Source organism: Echeneis naucrates, chromosome 12 (assembly GCF_900963305.1).
Source record: "Echeneis naucrates chromosome 12, fEcheNa1.1, whole genome shotgun sequence".
NCBI classification, from domain to species: domain Eukaryota; kingdom Metazoa; phylum Chordata; class Actinopteri; order Carangiformes; family Echeneidae; genus Echeneis; species Echeneis naucrates.
In genome coordinates this window covers 1,581,154-1,600,076 of record NC_042522.1, presented here as the reverse complement: position 1 = coordinate 1,600,076, position 18,923 = coordinate 1,581,154, and the positions used below count along the sequence as shown (strand labels likewise).

The window sequence follows — 18,923 nt, the reverse complement described above, 5'->3', positions numbered from 1 at the left end:
ACAAATCTAACTCAAAAACAGTTATAAGTAAGTGAAAACCAAGCCATACGTTTGCTTTAAGGCTTACATACAAAAAATATGCCATAAAATGCAAAGAAATCATCCAAACATATAAAATAATAGTAATAATAATATTGATCCCTCCCCCACATCATTCGCATTAATCTTATTCTTAATATGTTGTATGAGATATGTACATGTGCAGTGTGGATTATCATGTGTCAGAGCGCTGTTCCTCTCTGTGGCCACTGGTTAAGCGCCCGTACATATCTACACTGTCAATCACATCCACACAGGGTTCATGGCAATGCACCCAGCAATTAAAGCCGGATAATTTTACCGGCCACTCTTTGCTATCCTGCTCAGACCGCTCCCGCTAGCCCTCACACAGAGCAGGTGAAGGTCTCGGCTAACCCGTCAGTGGACTGGCTCTGTGATTGACCTAACGACGTGGGCGTTCCTTTGACTGCAAAATGTGGGGCATTTGCCGTAGAACTATGGTAAGTAACACATCTTTCGCTGACTGTACGGGTATAAATTGGCCCGAAGCCAACTTAGCTAAAAAGTGAAGGGATGTCGACTCTTTATTTAAAATCGTTTCCATTATGCCATGACCGGTAATAATTTAACGCTGCGAAGCCCACTGAAGCTGTGAAGTAATGTTTGCTAACTGGCTGTGAGCAAAGTAGCTGGCTGCTAATGCGTGAAACAACGGTCGATATCGGTTAGCTAACCTAACTGGGTCAAAGGTGAGTTGGTGCTCAGCCAAAATAAAATCTAATAATACAGCCATTCAAGTTAAGCTTTAATCAAAATGTTTCTACTATTTATGTTTGAGTCATTTAACGTTAATTTCCTGCAACGAACTTCGTAAACATTAAAGTCATGTCAGTCGTCATCTGTTTATCTCGCTAGTCATCTGACTGAAGAAATATCTCTCCCCTTGCGTCGAAGATATTTGAGGTTATTACTGTACAAAACTAAGGTCAGTTGAAATCAGACATGACACCAGTGGGACAATTTGAAAAGACGTATTTTCATCAAAAACTCTAGCTTTGTACAAAACCACAAATTCTTCAGTTTGCATGACAATCCACATAATGATATACTAAACCTATTTAAACTGAGTATACTAGTATACCACAACTTTCTTTAAGAGATAGGGATATGTTGTTGTTGTTGTTGTTGTTGTTGTTATTATTATGTATGTGATAAAATATTTGCAAGTCCACACATGATACCTTAAAATTAAGGTGATGTATGATAATTGGAGTGATCATTACTTCCTTGCTGAAAGCTGCAGCTAAAAAGGATGACCTGCACTGAGAACTTTGTGATCGTGACAAGCAAATAGATGTTTTTAACGACCTCAAACCCTCTTAAGTTTGTGCAACAGAAAGGGTTTTTGTTGTCACTTTTTAAAAATCCAATCAACATAAGCAAAATAAAAGTTAAAGGTTTGACTCCAAAAGTATTTATAGGCAATCACATGCTCCATCTTTCTGCTGTTGTCCATACTTTTGCCTTAAATGTATGTTGACTCTTCAGGCCACTCTACTAGCCACTGAAAACTACACCTTGATGGGTTTTAGATCTCCCTTTAAAGTAAGCTGTTATCAAAAAAAAAAAAAAAAGAAAAGAGAAGATTCTAATGACAAAGTTAATAACATATTTTTAATAGTTAATAGTGAATAAAAAACCATTAAGAAATCAGACTCTGTTTTTTATGTTGATGCTGAGTTCTGTTTTACTTTAGAAAAACTGAAGGTAAGATAAAAGAGCAATCACAAAAGGTGCTGTCTCTGACAACAAAACAGCTGACTTTGAAATCTAATACTATAAAAGACCAGAATCTTCCTTAGGAAGTGTTGTTTATTATAACAGCATCACCCTATCGCAGTACAAAAATGCATTAGAATGCACTTTTCTGACTTCCAGGTTAAGGTGGGGATGGCTAAACCCTGTGGATTAACAAAACCGAGCCACCTGGTAAAGCCTGTATCAGCAACACGGGTTGCTGGGAGATACCTGACCCACCAACAGGGCTTGCCCCAGCTGCCTGTCCCCCCTCTGCAGCAGACCTGTGAGCGCTACATCATGGCCCTGGAGCCCATTGTAGAGGTGGATGAGCTGAAATACACTAAAGAGCTGGTGGAGGACTTTCAGAAAGCAGGAGGGGTTGGAGAGAGACTGCAGAGAGGCCTTGAAAAGAGAGCGTGCAACACTGAGAACTGGGTAAGCTCAAGCAATCAAATACCTGTTGATTAAAAAGGTTCTACGATACTTGCATACATTACTTATTGAAGACACAACATTAACCTGAATCCCCTCTTTGCTTTCAAATCAAATAAGATTTATTTATATAGCACCAAATCATAACAAAGTTACATCAAGGCACTTTAAATATAGAACAGGTCTAGACCAAACTCTTTTATATAATTATTTAAAGATTGCAAAGGAAAAACTTCCGTTAAGAAGTGGAAACCTCAGGCAGAACCAGCCCCTGGGGGGCTGGCCATCTGCTACGAGAGAATGGGAGCAGGAAGTGGGGATAGTCAACACAGATGCAAGCAGGAGCATGTGATAATCTATGAATTACATAGAAATATAGGAGCAGGAGGTGTTGGAGGAACATGGGGTATCCTCAAAAACCTGCAGGATGAGGACAGGAGCTGGGATAGATAGAGACTTCGGGGAAAACATGGTTAGTATGTCAGCGCAAGGGGGAGGGAGAGAGAGAGAGGTGCTCAGTGCTTCTCCCAGCAGTCTAAGCCTATACCAGCATAACTAAGGAGTAAATGAACTTTAACTTTTTAACTATAAGTTCTGTCATATAGATAGGTTTTAAAGCTGGTCTTGAAAATTGAGTCCACCCCCCAGACCGATACTGGAAGTTGTTTACATAGAAGAGGAGCCTGATGACTGAAAGGTCTGCCTCCCAATTTAACTTCCATCTAGAGGGTGAAGTGGCCTACTAGGACAGTAAGGAACTATGAGCACTCTGAGATATGATGGAGCTTGGCCATTAAGAGCTTTATGTGTTAACAGAAGCATTTTAAATTCTATTCTGAATGTTACCGGGAGCCAGTGAAGAGAAGCTAAAACAGGAGTTAATATTAATATTCATGCAGCAGCATTCTGAATCATCTGAAGGCCTTTCAGAGATTTGTTTGGACATCCAGATAGTAATGAGTTACGGTCGTCCAGTCTAGAAGTAATGAATGCATGGACTAGTGTTTTTGTTTGTTTTGTTTTGTTTTTTTGCATCCTTTTGAGACAAGATATTTCTGATTTTCCTAATGTTGTGCAAGTGAAAGAAAGCTGCCCTACTGACTTGTTTTATGTGAGGGACAAAGGACATGTCCTGGTCAAAAGTTACTCTGAGATTTCTTGATGTGGAGCTAGAAGCCTAAGTAATGCCATCCAGACTGATTAGATGATCAGATAAGGTTTCTCAAAGGTGCTTAGGGCCAAGTACAATAACTTTGGTTTTGTCTGAATTAAGATGTAAAAAGTTGCAGGTCATCCAGACTTGTATGTCTTCAAGACATGTCTGCAGTCTGACTATCTGACTAACTTAATTTGGCTTCATTGATAAATACACCTGAGTGTCTTCTTCATAACAAGATGCATTCATTCACAATGCAAGTTAATTAATTAACAATGAAACTATGTGTTTTTTTTCCTTCTCTCTCGAATGAACTTACTCTGTCTTTGTCTATTTAGTTGTCAGAGTGGTGGGTACGGCTTGCATATCTTGAGTACCGGATGCCTGTGGTAGTCCATTCAAGTCCCGGCTTGGTCTTGCCTCACATGAACTTCAGTGATAAGCAGGGACAAATAAGGTGATTACTCATACCGCACATTTGAGTCATTTAATAACAGCCTAAAGATTTTCAGACTTCCCCAGTTTTCTTCTTACTTTGAAAACAAATAATCTATGTCATTTATATAGTCTCCCAAAGTTTTATGTTTGATATTTTTTATATATGTAACCACACATCAATAATCAAATCACAGGTAAAATGTGTCATTAACAGTGTTATGAATCTTTAGTACCAAGACATTCAAACAAAAACGGTATTCTTCTTCCTTGCAGATATTCTAATCTATACATTCATTACATCTCAGCATGGCCACTATTCTCCTCTCATCCATTCCCCTACCTGTGGGATAAATGGACCTCAACAGTCCAAACTTTGGTAGCAAGAACTCTCTTTCATGCACACATTCATAAATTACACTGACATCCAGTAAAATAACAAATTCATTAAAATACTTCTGTTTGAATGAATCCCTTCATGGCCATGCTCCTCCAGACTCATCCAACTGTATCCATCCCTATATAAACCCTCTAGATTGCTATGCTTGCACACCATGGGTGACAAGGCAGGTGGATTGCTCTCCTATAAACTTTGCTCGAGTGCACTCTATTGCTTATTTTAAAGTAAAAACTCAAGGATATGTTTTGGCTGGCCTTCCTGGCTTCTATGTGAAATATGTTCTCTGTATTTATCGATAATATGTATGTAATAGGGCTGAACGATTAATTGTATTTGTGATAATATTGCAGTATGATAAAACGCAATTTTCTAAATGTAATGTGTGCGGTTACAATGTGGTCACAGGAGAAAAGTGAACATGTGGCGCGCAGGAGAGAGCGAGAGCAGACCACTTGACTCCATCAAATTTTTATGCTGCACCTTAGCTTGTTGCACAATGGTCTCTGGTTCAATGGAGCCGTCAGAAACGGACTCAACTGAGACTTTAGTCTCAATGAGGAACAGATGACCGGTGTGAAATTATTTCCAGCATTAAAAAGGAAGATGCTGCGCAGTGTCAGGTGTTGCGCAGAACATGCTGTGGTACTGTTGCTACTTCATGGGGCAACACAACACACCTCTTTCAGCATAAAAAAAAAAAACACCACAAAGCCATTTACGACAGCTGAGCACCAGTGCGCCACGCATGCTAAACCAAAGACAGGCATCATTGCCCGACATGTTTGAAAGAGTTGCTCTGTATGAGCGTAGTCATGAATGGCACGGGGATGCCACTCGGGCAACAACTGAGTTCAATGTTTGTGTGAAATGTTGCTGACTTGGGATCAGTAAGATAGATGTCATTTAAAAATGTCTTTATTTTGCAGAATGTTTAAAAAGTGCATACTATTAAACAGTACCTTTGTTTTTCTTTCAAATACATAGAGGCAAAGCCAAAGATTTGTTGCTCTTATATTTCTGTAATGAGCAGTTAAAATAACCCATGACCTTGACCTGTGATCTTTTAATTCTAACAAAGACACCCAGCTTATGGGAAAGAACATTCTATACTAAATGTATCTAATATTTTTTCGGCCATATTAAAATAATTCATGACGTTTTTTTGAGGGTAAAAAAGGATAAAATAATAATTCAAAAAAATTGCAATATTTGAGAAAAATATCGCAATTATATTATTTTCCAAAATCGTTCAGCCCTAGTAAATTTATGTGGGTGTGTGCATTTACGTCTCTGTGTGTATGTAATTTTTACTTTGGTGTCTTGAAAGGTGCCTATATTTACGAAGTAATTTCCATCAATGTATATATTTTTTGCACATGCTGCAGCCCTACCACACGCATATTTTCTCATTATTCTCATCATAGCACATTGGACATCTTCAATGCAGTCTATTTAATGTGTTTCACCACTTGAGTCTCACTGACCACTCAAAATTCAGCCATATACATCCATTTGCTCACTTCACTGCCCACATATGCATACTGTTTTTACACTGCACACACTGATCAGGGGGGATATTTTGCAACTCAGTATATTTCCCCAATTAAAATGTGGACTTGAGAAGCCAGGGATCAAAACCACAAAACTTCCAATTAACAGATTACATGCTCTACCTCCAGAGCCACAGAAATCAGTCCTGTGCTTGAAAAGTGATGCTCTTGTTTACTGCTGCGAAATGTCAATATATGTTTTCTGTGTTTAGGTTTGCTGCCAAGTTGATTGCAGGCGTTTTGGACTTCAAGACAATGATTGACAAGTAATTCCTGAGCTTATGAATCCTAACACTTTCATTAATGATGCTGTTTTGAAAAAAATTTCTCACCTTTACAGTTTCTTGTACAGTCAGAGCCATGGCACGCATGACTGACTGACATGTGATGCATTTACTATTTTAACTTTCAACACTTTCAACATTTTGAAGTGTTTTAAACTATGCCACAATTATAAAGTCCTACTTCTCAAGGTTAATGGAAATCTTGTGAATCTTTAAAACCCTATAAAAATACTCACGCAGCTTTAGTGGGTTGTCATTCAAACTGCCTCTAGTACTATCTGAACATGAAGTCCTATGTCTTCATGGTAGAGATCGACCGACATGGGTTTTTCAGGGCCGATACCGATAGCGATTATTAGTATTTAAAGGAGGCCGATAACCGATATTTGGAGCTGATATTCATTTGCTGTAAAAGTATAAACATTGGCGAAAAAAATTTTGAATAATGCAAATACTGCACTTTGTTTAAATGTCTGAAGCATGCTTATTTAATCAAAAAATAGAAAAGTTCCTAGACTCAGAAGCATCTCTTTTTTTAGTAAAATTTCAATACAACTGAAATGATAAAAAAAAAAAAAAAAGAGAGGAAGAGGAAGGAGAGGAAAAGAGAGAGAGAGAGACGCGGCTGCATCTGAGCTGAAATAACCCAGATTTGAATTTATTATATCGGCCCGTCGAATTAAAAAATAAAAGGCAAATACCGTTATACGTCAAACTTCCAAATATCGGTGTCAATAATCGGCCTGCCCAATAACCGGTCGGCCTCTACTTCATGGTACTAGAGGTTAGTGAGTAATGGCAGAGTTTGTATCTTTTGCAGCGAGACACTGCCGGTGGAGTACCTGGGAGGAAAGCCACTGTGTATGAATCAGTATTATGAGGTACTGTCATCCTGCCGTGTCCCTGGTCTGAAGAGAGACTCGGTGGTGAACCATGCCAGGAGCTCACCATCCCCCAAACACATTGTTGTCGTAAACAACTCTCAGGTAAGGACTTTGGCACTTCAGTATAAGCGGTTATGGGGCCAATGGTAGCTAGGGTAGACCAGTTGTTGATCTTATCATGTAAAAGGGATTTCCTTTGGCTTTGGGCTTTTCAGTTGTCTAACAGAACAACAGTTGTTAACAAAAAATTAAACTTGACTGAGGTTTAATTTTCTTCACCTGGATTCAGTTCTTTGTCTTAGATGTGTATAACAGTGATGGAACCCCGTTAACAGTTGATCAGCTCAGTCTTCAGCTCAAGAGAATCTGCAGCTCGTCAGTAGCAAAGTGCACCGAGCCTGTCGGTATCCTGACCACTCAGCATCGTGACTCGTGGGGCAGGGCTTACATCAACCTCATCAAGGGTGAGCTGAAAGACCACTGACATACAGGAGACAGAAGGCAGATCAAAATGTGTGCATACGAGGGCAGTAGTGAGAGTGATTCTCCAAGAGTTCAAAAAAAAAAAAAAAAAAAAGGTTAAAATGACTTAAATCAGGAATTACTGTTCTTATAAGGGGAAAATAAATACATTTGTAAAGCATGTAAAAGTACCTAGATACCTTTGGATCCATACAAGAGGTGAAGCATTTGGTGTGGGAAAGTAACCTTTGCATTAATTCAGGAAAGGAGAAAGAGCTGTTTCAGAGGGGTAACCCCAACCCCCCACACTCATCAGTGGAGCAATTGTGAAAATGGTCCACAGCTTCAAGTACCTTGGAGTCCACATTTCCAGGGACTTGATCTACAGGTGTGTGGTAGAGAGTGCACTGAACTCCTCCATCACTACCTGGTTTGGGGACTGCTCTGACAGGAAGGTGCTGCAGAGGGTGGTGAAAACCTCCCAGAAGATCACCAGCAGCAGCCTACCTTCTATTGAGGACATCTGTGTTAGTATGAGCAGGAGCAGTACAGCCCATGGACTGATTAGGGAAAACCCAGGATATGTTATTGAATAATAATGTGTGTGTGTGTGTGCGTGTGTGTGATTTATGCAGATAAGACCAACAAAGAATCTGTGGATGCCATCCAAAGGAGTATATTCACATTGTGTTTGGATGGCGCAATGCCTGCAGTGTCTGAGGAAATGTACCGCAGCTCTGCTGCTGTCCAGATGCTGCATGGAGGAGGCACCCAGTGGAACAGTGGTAATCGCTGGTTTGATAAGACACTGCAGGTGAGCCACAGAGGCTTTACTCACACTCACACACACACACACACACACACACACACACACACACAATGAGCAGTTACTGGAAAGAGAACGCAAGACTTGTCTATTTGTGTATTTGCATTAAGTAAACACCACATCCACTACAGCCTCTGGGATCTGCCTCTTCTGAGCCATGTCTGTAGTGTGTTTCCTTTATTTTTAACTGTTAACTCATGTAGGGGCTTTAGAGACTGTGTTACATAGCTAACAAAAAATAATGCTAACACATTGTTATCACATATTCATGGTTCTGGAGTTTTGTGGCTTGTCCATTTTCATAATTGTGAGTCAATAAGATACGTGTTTGATGTCTCTAAAACCAGGCCTCACTGATTCTCTTTAATTCTGATTTATCTTACAGCACATTTTAATCTTGTTTGGTTTTTGTTTTATTAAAGCTGGTCCTGCTGTGAAAAGCCACCTTTGTGAAACTTCTCTCATTAGAAATGCTTAAGTGTCATTTCAGACTCATTGTGCCGTCTTTCATGAAGAGTAGTAGTCGTGTTTTTAAGCCACATGGTTTATTATAGTAATTCAACACAAAGGGAATTGTTATAGGACCCAACATCATATCAGAGTCACAGAGATGCAATGTCCTCTATCAAAATAACATGGTGATTCGCAGAGGCAACATTTAGCCTGTTTTGCTCTGAAAGTCTTTGGTCTTTGATTCAGTTTATTATTGGAGAAGACGGGACATGTGGTGCAAACTATGAGCACGCCCCAGCTGAAGGCCCACCCATTGTGGCCTTGATCGACCATGTTGTTGAATACACGTAAGTAGGTCAAAGGTTATTGACAAGGTCAGTGTTTTATATAATTTTAATATGAGTGCTCAGAAACTCAAAGCACTGACACCACACACATACAACCATGACAATCACATTGACATTGGTATTTTGTGTTCTTCCAACTAATACAGAAGGAAACCTGAGATGGTTCAGCCTCCCATGGTGCCGCTGCCCTCACCCAAAAAACTGCACTTCAGCATCACGCCTGAAATCAAGAGGGATATTGAGGAGGCCAAGCAGAATATGAACAAGTGAGGGCTGCCTATATAACTGCAGTTCAAGATATTTAATAGGGCTGGGTATTAGTACCTGTGTCTCATTAATACATTTTGTATTCAATATGACTAACATGAAAAAATAATAGATAGGTAATGTCCAGTAAATAAGTACATTTATTTGTATAGGGCCTTTCAAGAACAGAATATCACAAAATGTTTTACAATAACCAAAGAGGTAACCATGGACATAAAAACAGAATTACATTAAAAGATATACATATTAATTAGGCAAAGGTTAGTCCAGAAAGATTGGTCTTCAGCTGATTTTGAAAATGTGTACATGCATGGTGCCCTCACAAAGTGAGATAATCATTGTTGCTGAGTGAAGATATTTATTTAGTTTTTTTGACAAGAATTCGCATAAAAACAGCTCATTAATATAAAAAAGAAAGCACATTTTTACAAAATAATGTATTCAATGAAATATCCATCCCTTTCTGGTCAGTATTTAGTCAATGCACCTTTGGCTGCAATCACAGAATAGAGTCTGTGTGGATATGTCTCAATCAGACTAGCACATCTGGATAATGCAATTTTCTCAATTTTTCCTTGCAAAACAGCTCAAGCTCTATCAATTTGCTCAGGCCCTGTTTTATCAGGTGTGAACAGCTCTTTTCATGTCCAGCCATATATTCTCAATTGGATTAAGATCTGGGCGTTGACTATGCCAATCCAGAACATTCACCATTTTGTCTCTGAACCATTTCTTTGTAGCTTTTGCTGTATTCTTGGAGCCGTTGTCTTGCTGGAAAATAAATCTTCTCCCAAATCGTAGATCTCTTTCAGATTGAATCAGATTCAGTGGCTTTCTCTTTGCCACTCTTCCATACAGCTTTGTGTGCTGAAGAACCCAGGCAACAGTTATTGCATGTACATCTCTCCTATGTGGGCCACTGAAGCTCTTAACTCCCTCAGCAGTCTTTTTATTGCCTGATTACTCAGTTTGTGAGGACAACCAGCTCTAGGCTGATTTAAACTAGTGCCATACTCCTTCCATTTCTGAAAGATGGATTTAACTGGACTTAGTTGGATGACCAGTAAGTTAGAAAACTTTTTGTAGCCATCTCCTGTCTTATACTTGTCAGTAAAAGTATATATATTTTTAGTTAATTGACAGTAGTTCATAAAAATCTGTTTTCACTTTGACATGAAAGAGCTTTTTTGCAAATTCCTGTCGACAAATCCATGTAATGCAGAATCAGACAAATGTTGAGCTCAGTGAAATGAGAAGTAACCATGTCATAGGTTGTCATCAGCATGACAATAACATGATAGGATGTTCCTGTCTGGTCTTTCATCCATCTAATTAACAGAGATTTTTTTTTCCCCCCACTCAACCCTAATGTTTGTGCCATTGATAAAGATCAATGTATTTCATGTCATGACCTGATATTTATCCCTCCACAGACTGGCCCAAGACTTGGATATAAGGGTTATAATGTTTGGGCACTTTGGGAAAAACATCCCAAAGGCCTACAAGATGAGCCCTGATGCCTTTATACAGATGGCACTACAGCTGGCTTACTACAGGTAAGGAAATTGATGGTCTTTGTGGTTTCATATTCATATAAGAAATCACAGAATAAAGTAAAAAGAGAGATAATAAAAAAAAAATAAAAAATAGAGATTGTTGTATTCATTCACTGACATTAGATTTAATTTAAAACACAGTGTGGGCAAATATATTGGAGTCCTCCAACATACACCCCCTGCTATTGGGAGGTTGAGAGTCTGCAACCATAACTTGACTTATTAACATCTGACAGACGACCAGATGAATTGAACTGGATAAGATGACCCGAAAATTCCCATTGCTATGCTATCATATGTATATGTGTATTGTTTCAATGGACCAGAGGATGTCATTCCACAATAGTGAGATAGCATTTCATCAATTATCTTTGACCTCAAGACAGCCAAATAGGTTTTAATATAACTTCACTGACAGTCAGAGAACATTTTTTCCTTGAGAGTCACTGTGTGTTCTCTGCATCTGTTGTAACACAGCCACTTGGTGGTGACTTTGTATTAGACTAAGAATCCATGTAGTTCTTTACATTTGGGAGTTTAGAACATTAATATATAGTTTCTCAGTGTAACGTCAAATACTGTCACAGTCTTTTCTCTTTTTTGGGCTTTCTCAACATCTCTCTTTTTGTCTTGGCAGGATGTATCAACGTTGCTGTGCCACATATGAAAGTGCCTCTCTGCGCATGTTCCGACTGGGTCGAACAGATACAATCCGCTCAACCTCAAGTGCCTCAGCTGCCTTTGTCAAATCCTTTGATGACCCCAACAAACAGGTCTGATGATAGGGAAAGCATACGGGAGTACACAAGGGACATTTTGGCACAGAAATTATACATTCTTTGTAACCCAGAAACTAAGGCATGATGAGGCTTCATCTATCAGTCTGATTCTAACTGATCCTACAGTTAAGAAAGGAAAGACATGGGACGAAGATAAAGTCAAAAAGTATTATGAGAGTGACTTAGTTTTCTGCTTTAATTTTGCAGTGTGATTTGATCTTCTCCCAAGTCAGTGTAAACTATGAAAATGTGCTTAATGTGATAGCACAATCAGTAAATGTGTTTTTATTGAAAACAGTATATTTTCAAGGCTGGTGGAAAAACTAAGGATGTAATGACTGGTTGAACTACATTTTGTTCCAAAAAACTGAAAGCAGCTCTCCAGTAGTTGCTGATCACATGTGCTCAGTGTTCATGAGGAAGTCTGGACCTTTGTTCCTCATAGCGCTACTTTGGGAGTTTTCTGGACATCCACTTCCTTTGAGAGCAGCCAAAGACTGCTCAAACTGTCACCATCTAGTTACAGTTTGAAGTGAGTGAGGTTTAAACTCTCATCAGCAAGTCTTTGTTGTTCAAACAGTAACAACTCAAAACGTCAGAATTTTTGTGACTGGAATCCTGGTTTGCTTACTCCTGACGCATGTTTGCTTTTCACAATTTATTATTTTTATTTTTTTTTTTCTGAGCTACAGAGACTGAATTTATTCAGTATAGAACAGTACATTGATGTCTATACTAAATCATTTTTCTTGGTTACACACACAGTTTCAAGTCATTAACAATAGGTTGCTGGAAGATGCATTGTAATGTTCCTGTCTCCTTGTTTTTCATAGAATGCAGAGAAGGTTGATCTGATGGAGAAAGCTGTGAAAGCTCACAGGTCATACACGAACATGGTGAGTAGTTTATCTGGCCATTCTATAACTTTATTATTATGAGACCAACCTCTAATGAATGAAAGTCTACTCAGTGTTTCCACCTAATTGTTAAGCTAAAGAATAATATAAAATATTTCCACATTTGCAAATAGTTTAAATCTGGTAACGAACAATTCAGACTAATGAGTTTTCAATCTCTTCACAGGCTATTAATGGTCAGGCCATAGACAGACACCTCCTTGGCCTTAAAATGCAGGCAGTGGATGATAAGCTATCCATACCTGATCTCTTCAAAGATGCTGCCTACGCAAAAGCCTTACACTACCAACTATCTACAAGTCAGGTCTGTGACAGGTTCCTTTTTGAAACATTGTGTAGCTTTCTCATGAAATTTTTTGTTAAAATGATCCCTTTAATAACATCTTACCAACACTGCCGTTCGGAAATGCAGCAAAAGCCATTCACCTGTCAACAAAACAACTCCTCTTTGCATAAAAAAACTCATAAGGAAGGGTAAGCAACAAAGCCTTTGTTTCAATTTGTTTGTCTATCATCAGGCAATTTGAAGGACTTATCATAGTAATGAGCGACTGCAGCAGTATTAGCCTGCTAGCACAGGCTTGAGCTGCACAATACATCAAAATGTAATATGGCCTAGTGCAATATCCACATCACAGGAGATACAATTTTTTTAAACAAGTAAAAATTTCACACAATTTTTGTGCATTATTAGTAATCACGTGGCGCTACAGGAATGGGTTAGGGTTAGGGTTAGTTTTCTGTTTGGTCCAACAAAAATCCCATCATTGTTTTAACTGGAGTTTCATTTGACAGTGAAAACAAAAAAACACTAAAATAACAAAATTTGCTAATATTATCACATGATTTGTTTTATATATTGTGCAACCCTAAAGCAGGCACAGTGAGAACATACCAAACGCCACACAAAAAGGCCCCATTGCTGTTGAACACCTTACTGCTTAAACTGTCAGAAATAGACATTTATTTTTTCAAACTAGATGTTGTTAAACAATAAATTTACTTTGGCTTGCTGAGCCTGTAATTAAGTCATTTCATGTTTCATGTGTATTTCAGCCTGTCAATAAAACTGCTGCGAACTAAAATCCTCCTTTACTTCTCCACCAGGTACCATCCAAAACAGACTGTGTCATGTGCTTTGGTCCAGTTGTCCCGAATGGTTACGGCGTGTGCTACAACCCGATGAACAATCACATCAATTTTGCTGTGTCTTCTTTCAACTCCTGTGAGGAAACCAATGCAGCAGATCTGGCCCAAGCAGTGGAGGATGCTCTGTTAGATATGAGGAAACTGCTGGAACAAAATCCCAGAGCCAAACTGTGAAGCTTCTTAGGCGTTACTGCTCCCTGCATAGGTGAACTGAACTGTACAGGGTTGATTTGGTTGATGAATGCAGACCTCACTGTGACCCACAATCCTGACATCGGTCCTCATTGTGCACTATAAATGATGCTGTGATGCCTCCTAGGGAGCATTAAAATCCAAACATGTTAAATCAACTAATTATGATCTACAAACCTGTTTTTAAAGACACTTCTGTTGTGTCACACTGATCAACATCCATACTTAAGCAGCTATTTTGGATGTGGCTGGATATTTTACAATCACCTGATTAAACCCAGACCAACAGTCAGTGGGTTCCAGAGCTGCTACAAACTATTCTGAGCCCCTTTTCCTCTGGCAAAGAAGCCACTAGAAAGCCCGCTAACATCAGATTTTTGCTCTGGCTCCTATTGGCATTGATGTAAACCCCAGAGGGAAGCACAATAATTTTCACATTGTCATTGGTATGGGAAGTATTTCTATCCCCCTTAAATTTTTCACTTTTTGTAATATTGCAGCCATTTTCTAAAATCATTTAAGTAAATTTTTCCCCCTCATTAATGTACACACAGCGCCCCACATTGAAAAAAACAACACAGGATTATAGACATTTTAGAAAATTTATCAAAGACCAAAACCTGAAATATCACATGGCCATAAGTTTTCAGACCCTTTGGCCAGTATTGAGTAGAAGCACCCCTTTTGAGCCAATACAGTCATGAGTCTTTTTGGGAATGATGCAGCAAGTTTTTCACACCTGGATTTGAGGATCCTCAGCCATTCCAGTTCTTTCAGGTTGGATGGTGAGCATTGCTGGACAGCCATTTTCAGGTTTCTCAGTCCAGACATGCTCAATTTAAGTCAGGGCTCTGGCTGGGCTATTCAAGAACAGTCACAGAATTGTTCCGAAGCCACTCCTTAGTTATTTTAGCTGTGTTTTTGGGGTCATTGACTTGTGGGAAGGTGAACCTTTGGCCCAGTCTGAGGTCCTGAGCACTCTGTAAAAGGTTTTATTCAAGGATATCTCTGTACTTGGTTGCATTCATCTTCCCTTCAGTTGCAACCAGTTGTACTGTCCCAGCAGCTGAAAAACACGCCCACAGCATGATACTGCCACCGCCATGTTTCACTGTTGGGATTGTATTGGGCAGGTGATGAGCAGTGCCGGGTTTTGTCCACACCTACCACTTAGAACTTCCTTCGTGTGTTTTTTGCATTCTATGCAGGCTTTCATGTGTCTTGCACTAAGGCCCTTAAGTGCAGCAGAAATTATTTTGTAACCTTGGCCAGATCTGTGCCTTGCTACAATTCTGTCTCTGAGCTCTTGGGTCATGACCTCATGATTCACATTTTCTCCAACATGCACTGTGAGTTGTGAGGTCTTACATAGACAGGGGTGTGCCTTTCCTAATCAAGTCCACTCAGTTTAATTAAACACAGCTGGACCCCAATGAAGGTGTAGAACCATCTCAAGGATGATAAGAAAAAAATAGACAGCAGCTATGTTAGTTAGTTTCACAGCAAAGTGTCTGAATACTTATGGCCATGTCATATTTCAGTTTTTGTACTTACAGTTGTAAGTACAAAAACTGAGGGATACACCCTCACAGTTGTGTATCCTCAGAAAGGTAAAACGGCTGGGGGGAAGGGGTAAATTATTAGCAAGTTTATCATTTGAAAAAGTATACCTCGCAGTTTTGGTGGTAAAGGGGCATTAATCACTAATAAATCTTTGACTTTTGTTTTCAGACAGCTTCATCCTTTCAACTGTTGACATCTTCTGTTTTGTTTTTTTGTTTTTTTTGTTTTTTTTTTTTTAAGGATTTTTATCTTTCTCATCATTAGTCCATGCTCTCAGAATAACTAAAGTGAACAGTACAAATATACCAGATAACTGTTTGTTTTTTTCCCCCAAGAATATGCATGGTGTATTCACCCCAACAGCACATACTATATTTAGAGTAATAATCAGGGATTTCATTTAGTAGCTGGATCTAATTCTCAAATTGTATTTGTGTAATCTTTCCATTCATATGTTCTTTACTTCTTACACAAGATTATCTCTTTATTTGCTGTTTTCAATTATATTTTTTTTAATTGATTGATTTATTTTACTTTCCTGTAACACCCAGGGGCTCTGCAGCATCATATTCACCTGTGTCTTTCAACTGGAGTCAGAATCTAATTGCTACTTACAGGCTCTTAACTTCATCACTTTAAAGTTGGCACATAGCTTTCTTCTGTGAAATTTCATGCTATGAGTTAGTTTTTTGTTTTCTCTTTTCATTTTATGATAACGGCAAATCTCAGGTCGTGATGTTAGGCTTGACTGATTGATATGTGTGGGGCAGTTAAATTCAAACCCATTAAATCCACTTAGATTTGCTTAGATTCACCATGTTCAGGATAATTCACATACAGGATGTTTAATTGAAGAGATTGAGATGGTGAAAGGATTATTAACATAATGTAAATAGTAGTGTGTGATTTTTTTTTATTTTTTTTTTATTTATTTTTTTTTGGGGGGGGGGCGTGATTTCCATAATGTTGATACTGCTGAGAAATATAAATAAAAACAAATAATTATGGTAAATTCAGAGCACCTTACAATGGAAACAGTAATCACTTAGACACCCAGGACTATTTCAACACTTCCAGTGTTTTTCTACCACACACATTATGCACAGATGATACAGCAGGTTTGAAAGAGTATCTCCTTTAGTAATACAGCTAAAAATGCAGCTATTTTCATTTTTGGTAAGAAATTTTTGGTAAGATGTTTAAAAGTATGTTTAAAAATGTTTAAAAGAGTTTTTGAAAGTACATTAAATTTTTCTGTTACTCATACAAACTGAACATATTTAAAGACTTTTTAACTACATTAGCATGCATTTTACCAATGTTATTCTGTAAAGCACTTTGTTGCACTGTATGAAAAGTGAAATACAAATTAAAATAATATTAATATGAAGATTATGCAGGCACTTTTAAAACAGATTTAGATTCTGTTTATCTTGTAGTGTGACAACACAATAAAACATGTCCAAGTCTTAATCAGGGAGAATTTCGGATACATACCTTCATAAACTAAACAGTAAAGAAAAAAATGACATAAAACCGAAATGCAATTAGGATTTTTAATTTATATTATCAAAGATTCTGGAGATACCAAAGCATCTGAGGTAAACCAACACATGATGGTATAGAATAGAAACTCAGTGATCAAGGCTTTAATCCATTGCTCTGAGGCCAGCAGACAACTTGGCTTTTATCAGGTAAAACTAAAAGTGAAGTCTGATACAACAGTCCTGCAACACACATGTTTGTGTGTATCAATGTGTGCAAGTGAAATAATCAATCAAGGTGATTCAGCTGGTGCTGTGTGTCAAAATGATGTGATGTTACAAAGTTCTGTTAATGGCGTAGTAGTAGTGAGTCTTAAAACAAAAAATTTTCCTTAAAGGATATACTGGACTACTCACATGCCAAGTGAGATGATTTGACCTCACTGTTTTCGAATCTTTTTTTTTTTTTAACTTTGTTTTTTAGATATGAAAGAAAGAACAGCAATATAAGATGCACGCCGAGAACATGCACTTCAGACAGGATCATCTACAGCGAAATGAAATTCCAAACATTATTCAAAACAAAAGACAGACTGAAAATGGGCTGACAGTTGGGGTTTAGAGGGTTCTACATGCTTGTAGAAGCTGTCCTTTAAGGTACACACAGCCCTCCTCCTTGGTCCAGGATAACACAATATATACAATACATCCCCAGAGGGGACTGTTCCTCTGTACAGTTCACAAGAGGTACAACGTTCTCCAGACCAAACAAATTTTCACGATGCCTTTGCAGAAAAAAAGGGAGAGATACAGAGTTAACCACATAGGGTAAACATTCAGTGATGGGATCACCTCTGATTCAGATAACATCTCCATTTCTCCCAGTATTTGTTACCTTTTGCAGTGTCACTTTTTTCAACTATTCAACTATCCAGTCTGAAACTGTTGGAGACACGTTACTCAGCCATGTGGAGAAAAATCTGCCCATTTGTAAAGATGAGTAAATCTTAGACATCAGTTTTCTGCTAGTTTCCATTATATGCATTGCTAAATATCCCTATCAGACTCCTTCCTTCCTTCCTCTCCAATAGTTATTATTCCCAAAGTTTTTATTCAAATAATTTCTCAGTTGGAAATATCTAAAGAGATATTGTTTCTCCAAATCGTGTTTCTTCCTGAGTTCCTCAAACAAGTCTAATGCTGTAATGGTAGAAACGTTACAATATGAGGTAATAACCAGATTTGTCCAATGACTCTGTTCAAATCTTGATTCTTTGGCTCCTCAGAAAAAGAAAGTAATGAGACAGAAGGCTGGCACCTTGCTATAGCTCTCCAATTTGTACTTTAATGTAGATGAATTCTCCATGGCCTGGAAAGAAAGCTTAAAAACATATTTTTAAAAAAGCTCTTCGCATTGTCCGAAGCGCCTACTATTCCACGCTGATAGAAGAAAACAAGACCCAGGTTTCTCTTCAGTACTGTAGCTAGGCTGAGAGTCATAACTCAGTTGGATCACTGATTCCTTTAGCTCTCAGCAGCAAGAATTTTATGGGCTTCTTTAGAAATAATTTCGTAACAATCTAAGCCAAAATTCTCTAGCTTTTACCTACAGTCCCCTATCAAATACCTGCTTTTTATTTGAAATCTTTTCTACCTTTAATTCTCTCTGAGCTAGTTTCTTTAATCTCATCATCAAAACCGTCAACTTGTCTTTTAGACCCAATACCTACCAGGCTGTTTAAAGATGTTTTTCCACTAATTAACATGTACATTATAGATCTGATTAGTGTCAGTTTATCTTTTGATTATATACCACAGCCTTTTGAGGCTGAAGTTCTTAAACCTCCACAAAAGACCTCTTGATCCAGATGTTTAGACCCATATCTAATCCCCCTTTAATATGTAAAAGCATTTGCAAGGAGTTTGTTTAGGCTATATTATCTGGAAGCACAGCACCAATTTTCACTGTTTTGTAGATGATATTCAG

The 18,923-nt window shown here is 38.3% G+C and overlaps 1 protein-coding gene across 2 annotated transcripts; it reads left to right on the top strand.

Moving 5' to 3' along the window:
• Nucleotides 1-293: 293 nt before the first annotated feature.
• crata (carnitine O-acetyltransferase a) lies at nt 294-16,722 on the top strand. Of its 2 annotated transcripts, none has more exons than XM_029515756.1 (14): nt 294-500; nt 1,939-2,235; nt 3,727-3,845; nt 5,986-6,039; nt 6,878-7,043; nt 7,231-7,405; nt 8,039-8,217; nt 8,929-9,029; nt 9,176-9,295; nt 10,730-10,852; nt 11,490-11,625; nt 12,465-12,527; nt 12,715-12,852; nt 13,656-16,722. In XM_029515756.1, the coding sequence occupies exons 1-14, from the start codon at nt 474-476 to the stop codon at nt 13,869-13,871; spliced, it is 1,914 nt and encodes a 637-aa protein (XP_029371616.1). In that variant the 5' UTR covers nt 294-473; the 3' UTR covers nt 13,872-16,722. The 2 variants fall into 2 exon arrangements, with proteins under 2 accessions (XP_029371616.1, XP_029371617.1); XM_029515757.1 differs by lacking the exon at nt 294-500 and adding an exon at nt 565-749.
• Nucleotides 16,723-18,923: the final 2,201 nt, after the last annotated feature.

Coding starts and splice junctions, on each gene's coding strand:
- crata (XM_029515756.1), top strand. CDS start 474: ATGTGGGGCATTTGCCGTAGAACTATG. Junction 7,044..7,230: donor TTGTCGTAAACAACTCTCAG/GTAAGGACTTTG, acceptor ACCTGGATTCAG/TTCTTTGTCTTAGATGTGTA. Junction 12,528..12,714: donor ACAGGTCATACACGAACATG/GTGAGTAGTTTA, acceptor ATCTCTTCACAG/GCTATTAATGGTCAGGCCAT.